At 40.3% G+C, this 14,973-nt stretch overlaps 1 protein-coding gene across 3 annotated transcripts in view; it reads left to right on the top strand.

Annotated features, from left to right (window-relative positions):
* Positions 1 to 1,382: 1,382 nt before the first annotated feature.
* SMCHD1 (structural maintenance of chromosomes flexible hinge domain containing 1) overlaps positions 1,383 to 14,973 on the top strand; it is a 171,955-nt gene continuing 158,364 nt past the window's right edge. For 2 of the 3 annotated variants that reach the window (XR_004957081.1, XM_036245063.1), the window contains exon 1: positions 1,557 to 1,748. Coding sequence is in view for 2 of the 3 variants with exons in the window: in XM_036245063.1 (XP_036100956.1) it covers positions 1,572 to 1,748 (177 nt within the window). In the remaining variant the exon portion in view is untranslated. Of the gene's footprint in view, positions 1,749 to 14,973 lie in introns of all 3 variants that reach the window. The other variant, XM_036245064.1, reaches the window with a different exon arrangement.

Here is a 14,973-nt window from a genome sequence, read left to right as displayed (position 1 = left end):
TTTATGTTTCCCCAAACACATCTTTTAGCACATTTGTTCCAATTGTGTTCTAACTATAATCTTTCATGTCTACACACACACACTCCATGATTCTGGAACATCTCATTATGAACAAGCAAATCTAGGTTTCTAACATACACTAGCGATATGAGTCTAACCATATAATTAACCATGAAGATTTGGCAAACCCACTAAGACAGAAAACATACTAAATGTTATCCAAAGTTTTGTATGGAGAATTGAAAAATCCCCCAGCCTACTACTCCTTGGGCTTAGTGAATATAAATGTTCTTCTCTAGTACAAAATATTCATCAAATACTTTTAAGAATTGCAGCGTAAATGACTAAACCTAGAACTCCCAACAATTACACTATTCTATGTTTTTGAGTTAGGGCACTACATGCCCACAATAACGACATTTAAGAAAACACAAAGGCTTTTACTTAAAGTGTACGATATGTTAAGCATTTTGTGAATGTTGTCTAATTTAATCCTAATAACTCTTTGGCACAGATGTTCTCATTCGCCATTTTCAGCAACAAGACAGCAGCGGTGGAGGTGAGGCGGGTAGTAGGAAGTTTCCAATGCGAAGATACTCCAGGGACCTGAACTCTGTCCTTGTTCCAGTACCCTCCGAGGTCACCAGAGGGACGCCGCGCTGGTCACAGAACCTTGGTTTGGACGTTCTCAGGAACCACGAGCTTTGCCTGGGTGGCCCACACTGGAGCCCACATAGAACCATTAGCAAATGAGACAGAAAAGGTGGTACAGGGGCTCTTAGCATGTGTTTTCTCTCTGTGGGAACCCACATGCTCTCTGCGGGGAAAGTTCAACCTAGTGAGGCCTGAGGGCCTGCTGCTTCCAGCCGCTGCGTTGACTCGACTCGGCCTCCCAGGACACAGCCCGCGCAGCACAGGGAGCTCAAAGCTCGGCAGACTCGGTTCGATTCTTAGCGAGGCGGGAAAATAGCAGGACCCTCTCGATCGTGGGAACTCAGAAGCCTCCCCCGCCGCTCCTGGGACAGGCTCCCGGGTCTCAGCTAAGGATTCTCCCCCAATAGCTCATGCGCCCAAAGAAGGTCCCGCGCTTCGCTGGAACTTCGCGAGTGCGAAAGGGGCGGGCCGGGGCGCGGAAGCCCCGCCCAGGTCCAGCGGCCTGTCGTATTCGCCCCGCCTCTTCTGCGGTGCGGTCGGCCCCTCTTCCTTCTGCGCCACCGGCTGGGGCGGCTGCCCTGGTTTCGGTCGGGCTTCGAGGCTCGCGTGGGCAGCAGCAGGCGCGGGTCCGGGTCCTACGAGGAGCGCGCCGCGCGCGCGTGCCCTCCGCTCCGGGAACCGCGGGCCGCGGAAGTGACGTGCGGTCCGGGCAGGAGTTTGTTTGAATCGGTTCCCGGGTGATCCTCGCGTTTGCCGCTCTTCGGCCGCCGCGGTGGGAGGAGTTGCAGCCGCCGGGGTTGAGACCTCGCGCTGCCCGGGAGACCGGAGCAGAAGGCGCCGCGCGGACACTCCCTCTGGGCTCTGAGCTCGGCGGCCGTAGGCGCCGGCGCGGCTGTTTTTTTCTCCTTTCCCCCAATATGGCAGCGGCGGGCGACGGCGGGCCCTCGGAGGGGACTGGAGAAGGCGGCAGAGGCGACGGCTGCAGGAAGGTGTACTTGTTTGACCGGCGCGAGAAGGAGTCGGAGCTCGGCGACCGGGTGGTGCAGGTTGGGGAGCGCTCGGACTACGCAGGATTCCGCGCTTCCGTGTGCCAGGTACGAAGGGGCGAAGGAGGGGCGTGCAGGGAGAGTTTGGGTTGGGAGGGTGACGAGAAACCCAAGTTTCTCACTACGGGCAATAAACCTGTCACCCGACCCTGGTCCTGCGGCTTTGGCTTCTCTCTCCCGGTGCCCGCCATCTCCGTGGCCCGGAGGCAGGAAGCCCAGGGCCGGTCCTCGCCGGGCCTCGGAGGGCAGAGCCGGCCCCTCGGTGGACCTCCCTTTGCCCCGGCATTTCAGCGGGGACCTCGCTGCCCAGGCTTTGAGACTTCAGCTTTAATTGGCCCGTTGCGACCTTAGTACTCCACTTGTGTCTCTGTCGTGTGGAACTTTTCGTTTTTAAACAAGAGAGCAGAATTACTGTTAGGAGTGTTGCAATGGTTAAAAGTTGTGACATTTGTGGAGTAGGTTTGCTTCAGGTTCGTTAAATGATACACTAATTTCGCGGGTCGCTCTGTCAAGAAGATTTTCAGGCCCGCGCTAGAGGGTCCTTCCGTCGTGGGAATATTCGTTCAAGGTAGCCTCGCAGGTGGAGCTTGCCTTCTGGTTTTCCGAACCCTAGTCCTCGGATTTCCTGAACTAGCTCAGGCACCAGAGAAGGGTATATAATAGTTTGCTTTAAAAATTAATGACCCTGTGAGGAAACTAACTTTGAGCTTGAAGTGTTTTATAGATATGAGGTGGTGCTGCTGCCTGAGCTTTAAGGAAGGGATATTGTCATGCCCTGCATTAACCGCATGAGGTTCTTGTTAGGCTATAAAGAACTGTTAGCTACCAAGGAAAAACAAGTTTGTGTGAAAGTGTTTTAACTTGAGTGGGTAAATGATTTAGGACTGTTTTAAAGACGTAACTCTGTATAGTGCTGAAGTGATTGAAATCAAGAACCATACAAGCGACACGAGAGCTAGGACTTGGATGTGTTCACAGCTGTATTCCCAGTGTCTAGAACTGTAAATACCCAAATTAGAATGAATACTTGAATGACGGCAAAAGTTCATGAATTTGGAAGTTCATTCTGTGCTTTGATATAGAAGATTCCTATGTGTTTGAAGAGTGAATGAAAGAATGTTTAGCCTTTTTGATGAGTGTTTTGTACTCAAAACCATCCCACGAAAGGAAACTTTTTATGTTTATATTATTTTTATTGTAAAAAATATCAGCATAATAAAGAAAATATGGAACCAGAGGGGAAAAGTAAATCTTGACTCACTGTAAAATTTATAACCACTGTTATAGCACTTGGGGTTATTTCTTTGTATCCTTACTCCTCATTTAAAAATATTAAATTTATTGGGGTGACAATAGACACTAACATTCTATAAGTTTCAAGTGTACAATTCTATATAATACATCATCTGTATACTGCATAGTGTGCTCACCATCCAAAGTCTAGACCCTCATTTTTGGAAAAAACTGTAATGCATGTTTATTTTTCACTTAATATTGTCACTATTTAATGTAAGTCTTCATAGTCAAAGTTTGAAATGGTCTGTTTAGTATCACTGTTTACATAACCAAATTTCCTTTTTATCAACATTTTCAATACTTTCAGTTTTAAGTAATGCCATAACAAGCATCTTTGAATACATAGTCTTTCATGTCTTTATTTTTCTTTCATCTAGAACAGTGATTTTCAACCTCTTTCATCTCATGGCACACACAAACTAATTACTAAAATTCTGCAGCATACCAAAAAAATATTTGCCATTCAGACAAAAAAAAGTATAAATTTGATTTATTCACACTGGACTGCTATTTTTGTGTTGGCTGTAGTCTTTTTTTTTGGGGGGGGGTTCATCTAAGGGAAAAGAAAGAGGTCAATGCCCCTTACTAAATAGTCAGTTGTTGCATGTTATAAAAATTCTTATGGCACACCTGTTGAAAATCAGTGGTTTAGAATCTTAGAAGTGAAATTCCTGGATCTATGGTTCAAAACATTTTTAAAGTTCTTGATTCATATTTTTAAATTGCTTTTCACATAGGTTGTACTAATTTACCTTTCCTCTAGAAATAAATTCTCCTCTGGGAGGAATCTCAGTAACTGTTAGATAGAAGTATTATTAACCTCTTATTACAGAAGTGAAAACTACTCTTGGAAATGGTGCCTCACTTAATTTAAGTCAAACAGATAGTACAGTCAAATTAGGATTCAAAAGCACAATACATATTGTTTCTGTTATACCACTCTGCTGCAAATAAAGTTCTTTGTTATAGAGAACAGATAGGTTTATTCCACTTCTCAGTAATTATTTCTTTTAATCCTCACCTGATGATATTTTTCCAATGATTTGTAGATAGAGTGGAAGGGAGGGAGAGAGAGAGAGAAACATTGATGTGAAAGAGACTCCTCGATTGGTTGCCTCCTGCACCATCCTGACCATAGCCGGGATGAACCTGTAACCCAAGTAAGTGCCCTTTACCCGGAATTGGAACCCGAGACCCTTGGGTCCGCTAGGTGATGCTCTAACTGCTGAGGCTATTTTCAGTGTTTTAACTTGAAAATCAAGGAAAAGGTTTTCATGTGTTTTGGGTTTGTTGTTTGTTTGTTTGTTGTTGTTGTTTTACTAATTCTTTACCCCCTTCTTCATACTTTTTCCTGCTAACATGAAGCAAATTTAACATGAAGGTTAAATTTGATTAGCAGTGAGAGGGGAAAGCTAGTAAGAATAAAAAAGAAGCCTTGCCCTGGCCAGTTTGGCTCAGAGGTTAGAGCATCGGCCTGTGGTTCAGAAAAGAAAAAAGAAGCTTTATTTATTTATTTTAATTTCTTAGCTGAGGATATTTTTCCATTTATCTTCAGATACAGTGGGAGAAAGAGAGGGAAGAAGAGAGAGAGAAACATCAATGTGAGATAGACACATCGATTGGTTGCCTCCCTCATGACCCCGACCAGGGCAGGGGACCAAACCGCTAAGGTATGTGCCCTTGACCGGAATCGAATCCGTGACTTTTTGGTCCACGGGCCGATGCTCTAACTGCTGAGCCAAACTGGCCAGGACTTACATTTTTATTTTTGAGAATTTACTTTTTAAGGCATCTTTAGATTATGTCAACTAATCTCATAACACTGTCTCCATTACATACAAGAAAATTGATTTAAAGCCCAAGGTGATACAGTAAATAAGCAGTGAAACTGGGACTGGAATCTAGGTATGTTTGATTCTAAAGATTGTGGGGTTTTTTTGTTGTTGTTATTGTTTTTTAAATCTCCACAATGCCCACACTATCAACTAAAGCCTTCATTTTTTTTTTTAAGGGAGGAGGCAAAATAGTGTACTAAAGTTTTTCATTAAAACTTAAACCAATAACTGTTTGTAGTGTTAGAAAGTATTGTGGATCCTAAACTGTTATTTGGGGAAAACTTACCTTGTGGAATAAAGGAGCAGTAAAGAGGAAGGAAGAGGAAAGGGTAGTTCTGGAAGAAGCCCTTAGACCTGTGGTAAGCAGCTGTTGACTCACCTGAGCCCTTGTGGCCTTGCAGAATCAAAGGTTAGAAAATGATTAATTTGTCCAGTACTTAAATATGTCGTTATTAAAACCCATGGTTTTGTTGTTTTTTTATCCTCACCTGAGGACATTTTTGCATTTATCTTCAGATAGAGTGAGAGGGAGAGAGAGAGAGAAAGAAACATCGACGTGAAAGTGACACATTGAGTGGTTGCCACCCACACAACCCCAACCAGGGCCGGGGACAAATTGCAACCAAGGTACGTACCCTTAGCAAGAACTGCTGAACCCAGGCCTCTCTGGTCCATGGGCCGATGCTCTAACCGCTGAGCCAAACCGGCCAGGGCTAAAATGCATGTTTTGAGGAAATGCCTATTATACCTTGTTATCCTACTATGGCATTTGTTATACTATCATTTTATATTTTATGCTTCTTGAGGGCAGGAGCCTTACCTGATAGTTTATAGATGTTTGGTTAATGAATCAATGTTAATTCTTTCAAAAATTTTGTACAAAGGGTAAATTATGTTAAAAATTCCAAAAGATGGAAAGAAAAATAGTAGTAAGAGAAGATAGATGTAGGAAAGAATAGAAAAGTAACCTAAGGAGATTTAATAAATAGATGTTCATTTGATAGCATCTTACACCAATGCTGAGCTATGAAGTTAGCTTTGAGTTTCTTAGAGGTCAAAACAAGGAAAGATAAGTGATAGAAAATTCATAATATCCATTAAAAACATTCTCACTGCTAGGCTAGCAAAGCTTTGATTTGAGCAAAATTTCTCCCTAGATTCCTCACAAATCCTGGCCTTTAATACAAGGTAGGGTGTGTGCTATTTAGGGTAGTGCAAGCTGCTTTAACCAGTTACCATCCAAATTTTTGTAGGTTTTCTCACTCAAGTACAATATGGATGTTCCTGGTCTGTGGGAGATTCAGGGACAGAACCATTAAATATAATGTCAAAGCACAAATCATTATAGGCTAGTTTGCATTTTCAGAGCAATTGAATAGTTTCTGACTGACTTAATCCATGAATGAAATATAAAATATTTGTAGATTGTATGGACTGCTAGTTAGCTCTTCATAAATACTTCTTAAAATTGGCAAAGTTGGGCAGCAGGTAGTTTGAATCTGATGTAAAGACATGGAGGGCAGGTACTTTATGCTACTCATTAAAGGCAGATCCATATACTTTAACAAAACAGAAAAAGATGGGATTGAAGCGCTTCTATAAAAATGAAAAAGCTTAATTAAGAGTCTTGCCCAAATAGAATGCATCCTGTTTTCACACAGAGAAAGTGTATTTGTAATCAAAACAGGTTAGTACAAATTTGTGGAAGACTGATACGTTTACATCTGGTAAGATAGGTTTTAGACCAAATAGATGGAGAGGAACGATATAATGTCTTTAATAAAAGCATAATGTAAAAATATTTAATTTATGTTTGTCAAATACCAGCTATAAAATATTAAGAAAAATTGCCCTGGCCGGTTTGGCTCAGCAGTTATAGCATCGGCCTGCGGACCAGAGAGTACTGGGTTTGGTTCCTGCTAAGGGCACGTACCTCAGTTGCAGTTCGTCCCTGGCCCTGGCCAGGATTGTGCTGGTGGCAACCAGTTGATGTGTCTCTCACATTGATTTCTCTCTCTCTCTCTTCCTTCTGCTCTCCCTCCTGCTGTATCTGAAGATAAATGCGAAATGTCCTTGGGTGAGGATAAAAAGTAATATTAAGGAAAATTATGGCCCTGGCCGGTTTTGCTCAGCGGTTAGAGCATCGGACTGCAGTCCAGAGAGACCCGGGTTCGGTTCCTGCTAAGGGCACGTACCTTGGTTGCAGTTTGTCTCCGGCCCTGGTTGGTTGTGTGGGTGGCAGCCACTTGATGTGTCCCTTTCACGTCGATGTTTCTCTCTCTCTCTGTCTTCCTCTCTCTCCTTCCCACTCTGAACAAAAAATGGAAAAATGTCCTCGGGTGAGGTTAAAAAAACAGAAAAGAAAAGAAAAATTATGAATTCAAGAAATAATTTTTATACAGAATTATAGGAAAAGTATACAAAAAGATAGCTTATATACCTTAATTGAATAATAGAATTATAGAGAGATTGTATGGAATAATTAGATATAAACACTTTTCAGATGTACTAAATAGATCTTAAAAATGCAGTTTGGCGCCCACCCGGTGTGGCTCAGTGGTTGAGCATCCACCCATGCACCAAGAGGTTACCGGTTTAATTTCTAGTCAGGGCACATGCTCAGGTTGTGGGCCAAATCCCCAGCGAGGAGCATGCAGGAGGTGGCCAATTAATGTTCTCTCTCATCGATATTTCTCACTCTCTTTCTCTTCCTTCCTTTCTCTCTAAAATAAATAAAGAAAAAAATGCAGTTTGACACATAGTTTTTCAGTAACTGTAAAAACAAATTTGGCCCTGGCTGGTTTGGCTCCCTTAGAGCGTCGGCCCGCAGACCAGAGAGTCCCGGGTTCAGTTCTTGCTAAGGGCATGTACCTCGGTTGCAGTTTGTCCCCGGCCCCGGTTGTGGTCGTATGGGTGGCAACCACTCAATGTGTCTCTCTCACATCGATGCTTCTCTCTCTCTCTTCCTCCCTCTCTCCCTCCCGCTCTATCTGAAGATAAATGCAAAAATGTCCTTGGGTGAGGATAAAAAATAAATAAAATAGAAACAAATTTTGTTCTACAGGATGCATAAGAACATGATCTAACAGTTGGGACATTGTAGAAGTACTAATGAATTAAAACACAGAGATTAGCCCTGGCTGGTTTGGCTCAGGGGTTAGAGTGTCAGCCTGCGGTCCAGATAGATCTGGTTTCGGTTCCCACTAAGGGTACATACCTCAATTGCAATTTGTCCCCTGCCCTGGTTGCGGTTGCGTTGTGTGGGAGGCAGCCACTCGATGTGTTCCTTTCACATTGATGTTTCTCTCTCTCCCTCCCACTCTGTCTGAACAAAAAATGGAAAAATGTCAAGTGAGGATAAAAAAAAAAATAACACAAAGATTAGCCCTGGCCAGTTTGCTCAGTGATTAGAGCCTCGGCCCATGGACTGAAGGGTCAAAGGTTCGATTCCCAGTCAAGGGCACCTATCTGGGTTGTAGGTTTGATCCCTGGCCCATGGGGGTCATGCGGGAAGAAGCCAATCAATGTGTCTCTCACATCAATGCTTCTCTCCCCCCTCTCCACTCTATCTAAAAATCAATGGAAAAAATATCCTCAGGTGAGGATTAACAGCAACAACAACAACAACAAAAACACATTACACAAAAACCTGATAAAGATCTGTAAAGACAGTTTTTATTTCTTTTAAACAAATAGAATCAATCCTCCATTTGCTTATGTCCATAGCTTCATTTCTCTAGGGTGGAGATACATAGGATGTGAATATCTTCAATTTTACTAAATTATACCAAATTGCTCTTAATATGGTTGTGCTCATTTTAAGTCCTTTCAGCAGTAATGTATGTGTGGTCTAGTTTTCCTATCTGGAAGCCTATACTTTTTATTTGCAGGACTAAAAAATGTTGATGGTCTCATGGGAATGATAATCGAGTTGTTTTAATTTCTCTGTTAACTAGTGAGGATGAGCATATTTTCATTTTCATGTTTTCTAGTGTTGTTTTTTTTTTTTTAATGTCTTGCACTTTATGTATATTTTCAGAAATTTTTTTCTCTGTCCTCTAAAAATTATTCCCATTTTTCCTCAACAGTTGTGGATTAATATGCAGCTGCTTTAATTCTCTTGGAAGTTATTTTTGTGTGTGTTGAGATGGGGATTTTATTTTACCTGTTTCTATGAAGTTAAATAGTTGTCTTAATATCATTTATTGAATAGTTTATGTTCCCCCCACCAATGGGGAACATTGTAATGTCACTTTTTTTATTTGCCGAATTCCCCATCTATATATGTGTGGGTCTGTTTCAAGGATCTCTGTTTTTTTCCACTGGTATGTTATAGTATATTTTAAATATAAATTTTTCTCATAAAAACTTCATACAAATATAGACATATAATGAACCCAAATATACTCATCACTGATATTCATCAGTTGCCGAGTATTTACCACAGTAGCATCGTTTTTGTCTTTTGTATCACATTCCAGGTTTTAGTTCACTTTATTCCTATATACTTCAGCATGCATTTCTATTATCACACCATCAAAGTTAACTTTTTAAATATTATCTAATAGCTCAGTCTGTATTTTTATTTCTCTCATTGTCTCAAAAATGTCTTTTTTAAAAAAAAACAAAATGTTATATTGATTTTTTCAGAGAGAGAAGAAGGGAGAGAAACATTGATGTGAGAGAGAAACATCAATTGGCTGCCTCCCGCATGCTCCCTAATGGTGATCAAGCCTGTAACCAGGGTATGTGCCCTAATCGGAATGGAACTGGGACCTCTCAGTCCATGTAATGATGCTCAATTCACTGAGCCACACTGGCCAGGCTCAAAAATGTCTTTTTAATGTTGGTTTATTTTAATTCAGGATCCCAACGGGATCTCATACTGAACTTGGTTTTCTAAGTTTCTTTTTTTTTTAACCATTTCTTAACTTCCATTCACTAATTCTAACTATTTATTTATTTATCAGAAGTGTGAGTTTATTAATTTTTGTTACAGATGTTTTTCCTTTTCCCCCCACTGATTCCCCCCTCCTCCTCTCTCCCTGCCCTATCCCCAGTTTGTTGTCCATGTCCACTGTTCATGCATACATGCATATAAGTTCTGTGGTTTATCTCTCCCCCACCACCCCCTCTTCTGGGGATTCTCAGTCTGCACCCCACTTCCACGTCTCTGGGACTACCCCATTCCTCAGACTGTTATGTTCATTATATTCCACAAATAAGTGAGATCATATGATACTTGTCTTTTTCTGCTTGGCTTCTTTCACTTAGGATAATACTTTCCAGGTCCCTCCATGTAGTCTCAAAGGATAAGAAATCTTTCTTTCTTACCGCTGCATAGTACTCCATTGTGTATATGTACCACAGCTTTTTTATCCATTCGTCTACTGATGGACACTGGGGCTGTTTCCAGATCTTAGCTATAGTAAATAGTGCTGCTACAAACATGGGGGTACATATATTCTTTCTGATTGGTGCGTCAGGCTTCTTAGGGTATATTCCTAGAAGTGGGATTACTGGGTCAAATGGAAGTTCAATTTTTAATTTTTTGAGGTAACTCCATATTGTTTTCCATAGTGGCTTCACCAGTCTGCATTCCCACCAGCAGTGTACTACAGTCCCCTTTTCTCCACACCCTCGCCAACACTTGTTGTTTGATGATTTGTTGATGGCGGCCATTCTGACAGGTGTGAGGTGATACCTCATTGTTGTTTTAATTTGCATCTCTCTGATGATTACTGATGTTGAGCTTTTCTTCATATGTCTCTTAGCCATTTGTATGTCCTGTTTGGAGAGGTATCTATTTAGTTCCTCTGCCCATTTTTTAATTGGGTTCTTTGTCTTCCTTTTGTGGACTTGTGTGAGCACTCTCTATATATTGGAAATTAACCCCTTATCTGATATATCATTGGCAATTATGCTCTCCCATACAATGGGTAGCCTTTCCATTTTGATGATTGTATCTTTCGCTGTGCAGAAGCTTTTTAGTTTGATGTACTGTAGTCCCATGTGTTCATTTTCTCCTTTGTTTCTATTGCCTTAGGTGATGTATCAGTGAAAATTCTGCTGCATATAATGTCTGAAATTTTGTTGCCTACAGTTTCTTATATAATTTTTATGGATTCATGAGTCACATTTAAGTCTTTTGTCCATTTTGACTTTATTTTTGTGTAGGATGTAAGTTGATGGTCTAGTTTCATTTTTCTGCATGTAGCTGTCCAATTTTCCTAGCACTATTTATTAAAGAGGCTGTTTTTACTTCACTGTATGCTCTTGCCACCTTTCTCAAATATTAATTGAGCATATTGCCTTGGGTCCATTTCTGGGTTTTCTGTTCTGTTCCACTGGTCTATATGCCTGTTTTTGTGCCAGTACCAGGCTGTTTTGATTATGGTGGCTTTGTAGTATAACCTGAAATCTGGTAATGTGATTCCTCCAACTTTGTTCTTCCTTTTCAAGATTGCTGTGGCTATTCGAGGTCTTTTTTGGTTTCATATGAACCTTTAAAGTATTTGTTTTAGTTCTGTGAAGTATGCCGTTGGTATTTTGATGGGGATTGCATTGAATCTATAGATTGCTTTGGGTAGTATGGACATTTTAATGATGTTAATTCTCCCAATCCATGAACAGGGTATGTGCTTCCACTTTTTTATATCTTCCTCTATTTCTTTTTTCAATAACCTGTAGTTTTCTGCAAATAGGTCCTTTATTTCTTTGGTTAAGTTTATTCCTAGGTATCTTAATTTTTTTGCTGAAATGGTAAATGGGATTGTTTTCTTAGTTTCTTTTTTTGTGAGTTCATCCTTGGTGTATTAGAATGCCGTCGATTTCTTGATGTTAATTTTGTATCCTGCTACTTTGCCAAATTCATTTATTAAGTCTAGTAAATTTCTGATGGAGTCTTTGGGGTTTTCTACTTATAGTATCATATCATCTGCAAATAATGACAGTTTCACTTCCTCCTTTCCAATTTGGATCCCTTTTATTTTTTCTTCCTGTCTGATTGCTTTGGCTAAGACTTCCAGTAATATGTTAAATAAGAGTGGCGAAAGTGGGCATCCTTGCCTTGTTCCTGTTCTTAAGGGAAATGCTTTTATTTTTTGCCTATTGAGTATGATGTTGGCTGTAGGTCTTTCATATATGGCCTTTATTATGTCTAGATATGATCCCTCTATTCCCTCATTGCTGAGCGTTTTTATCAGAAATGGATGCTGGATTTTGTCGAAGGCTTTTTCAGCATCTATTGATATGATCACGTGGTTTTTATTCTTCATTTTATTTATGTGGTGTATCCCATTTATTGATTTGTGAATATTGTACCAGCCTTGCATCCCTGGGATGATTCCACTTGGTCATGGTGGATAATTTTTTTTTGGTGGATTGCTGGAGCCGATTTGCTAGTATTTTGTTCAGGATTTTGGCATCTATGTTCATCAGGGATATTGTCCTGTAGTTTTCTTTCTTTGTAGTGTCTTTTTCTGGTTTTGGAATTGGAATTATTCTGGCTTCATAAAACGAGTTTGGAAGGCTTCCTTCTTCTTGAATTTTTTGAAATAGTTTGAGGAGAATGGATGTTAGTTCTTTTTTTGAATGTTTGGTAAAACTCCCCAGTGAAGCCATCCGGGACTGGGCTTTTGTTTTCCTGGGAGAGTTTTGATTACATCTTCAATTTTTTCTGTTGATATTGGTCTGTTCAAGTTTTCTATCTCTTCCCGGTCCAGTTTTGGGAGACTATGTGTTTCTAGAAATTTGTCCATTTCGCCTAGATTGTCGAATTTGTTGCCATATAATTGTTCATAGTAGTTAACGATCTTTTGTATTTCTGTGGTGTCAGTTGTTACTTCTCCTCTTTCATTTCTGATTTTGTGTATTTGGGTTCTCTCTCTTTGTTTCTTGGTGAGTCTAGCTAAGGGTCCATCAATCTTGTTTATCTTATCGAAAAACCAGCTCTTTGTTTCATTGATCCTTTGAATTGTTTTTTTTTGGTCTCTATGTCGTTTATTTCTGCTCTGATCTTTACTATTTCCTTCCTTCTACTTGCTCTGGGGTTTTCTTTTTGTTTGCTCTCTAGTTCTTTAAGTTCTGAGGTTCGATAGTCTATTAGAGATTTTCCTTGTTTTTTTGAGGTAGGCCTGTAGTGCTATGAACTTCCCTCTCAGAACTGCTTTCGCTGCATCCCATAGATTTTGTGTTGTTGTGTCTTCATTTTCATTGGTTTCCATGTAGGTTTTGATTTCTTCCTTGATCTCCTCGGTGACCCATTCATTGTTTAATAACATGCTATTTAGCTTCCATGTGTTCAAAGGTCTTTGTATGTTATTCTTACAATTGATTTCTGGTTTCATGCCATTGTGATCTGAGAAGATGCTTGATATGATTTCAGTCTTCTTGAACTTGTAGACACTTAGTTTGTGCCCTAACATATGGTCTATCTTTGAGAATGTCCCATGTGCCCTTGAGAAGAATGTGAATTCTGTGGTTTTTGGGTGTAATTCTCTGTAGATATCTATTAAATCCATTTGGTCTAGTGCTTCATTTAGAGTCTGTTTCCTTGCTAATTTTTTGTCTATAGGATCTATCCAGTGTTGTCAGCGGGGTATTGAAGTCCCCTGCTATGATTGTCTGGCTGTCTATTTCTCCTTTGAAGTCCTCCAGAAGATTTTTAATATATTTTGGTGCTCCTATATTGGGTGCATATATGTTTATCAAGGTTATATCTTCTTGTTGGATAGATCCTTTCAGTATTATGTAGTGGCCTTCTTTGTCTCTAGTTATGGCCTTCATTTTGAAGTCTATTTTATCAGATATGAGTATTGCTACCCCAGCTCTTTTTTGTTTTCCGTTTGCTTGGAAGATTTTTTTCCATCCCTTCACTTTCAACCTATGTGAGTCTTTTGTTTGAGGTGGGTCTCTTGTAAACAACATATAGATGAGTCATGCTTTCTTATCCAATCAGCTACTCTGTGTCTTTTTATGGGAACATTCAATCCATTTACATTTAAGGTGATTATTGATATGTACTTATTTATTGCCATTTTTGTTTAGTGTGGTTCTGTTTTTCTTCCCATTTCTCCTGCTAATTACAGCAGTCCTTTTAACATTTTTTGCAGTGCTGGTTTGATGCTAATGTATTCCCTTAGCCTTTTTTTGTCTGGGAAGCTCTTTATTTGACCTTCTATTTTGAATGATAGCCTTGCTGGGTAGAGTAGTCTTGGATTCAGATTCTTGTTTTTCATGACCTTGATTTCTTCATGCCATTTTTTTGTGAGAAGTCAGCTGAGAGCCTTATGGGGCTTCCTTAGTAGGTAATCTGTTGCTTATCTCTTGCTGCTTTTAGGATTCTCTCTTTGTCTTTAATTTTTGGCAGTTTGATTACTATGTGTCTTGGTGTGGGCCTGTTTGGGTTCTTCTTACTTGGGGCTCTCTGTGCTTCTTGAACTTGAATGCCTTCTTCCTTCACCAAATTAGGGATGTTTTCTGTCACTATTTCTTCAAATATATTCTCTAACCCTTGCTCATTTTCTTCTTCTTTGGGGACTCCTATGATGCGAGTATTGTTACATTTTCAGTTGTCCCACAGTTCTCTGTAGCTGTCTTACTGTTTTTTAGTTGTTTTTTCCTTTTGTTTTTCTGATTGTTTGATTTTTTTCTACCCTGTCTTCTAATTCACTGATCCGGTCCTCAGCTTCCCCTACACTGCTTTTTAGACCTTCCAATGTGTTTTTCATTTCTGATATGTCGTTTTTAATTTCCAGCTGGTTGATTTTCAACATTTCTTTGTCTTTACTCATGGGGCTCATGTCCTTATACATGCTGTTCAGCTTCCTCAAGATCATGGCTCTGAATTCTAGTTCTGTTAACTTGCTTAACTGTACCTCATTTATCTCATATTCGGTAGAGGTCTCTTGTTCTTTCATTTGGCTTTTTTTTCTGTTTCTCACCATTTTGGCTATCACAGTGGGCTTTGGAGTCTGCCAAGTTTTCCCTGTGGGTGTTGGTGTTCTGCTGTTTGTGGCTCCCTCTCCTGGGTTTGGATGAGGCAGGGAGGACCCACTTTAACCACCATTGTCAAGTCTTAACTTTCCTCTAGCTTTTTTTTTTTTTTTTTTCCTGGAGGCTATTAATAAAGGTCACCTGAA

The sequence above is a fragment of the Molossus molossus genome, unplaced genomic scaffold, assembly GCF_014108415.1.
Source record: "Molossus molossus isolate mMolMol1 unplaced genomic scaffold, mMolMol1.p scaffold_m16_p_6, whole genome shotgun sequence".
NCBI lineage: Eukaryota > Metazoa > Chordata > Mammalia > Chiroptera > Molossidae > Molossus > Molossus molossus.
The sequence above is the reverse complement of the archived record's forward strand: the minus strand, read 5'-3'. Positions and strand labels throughout refer to the sequence as shown.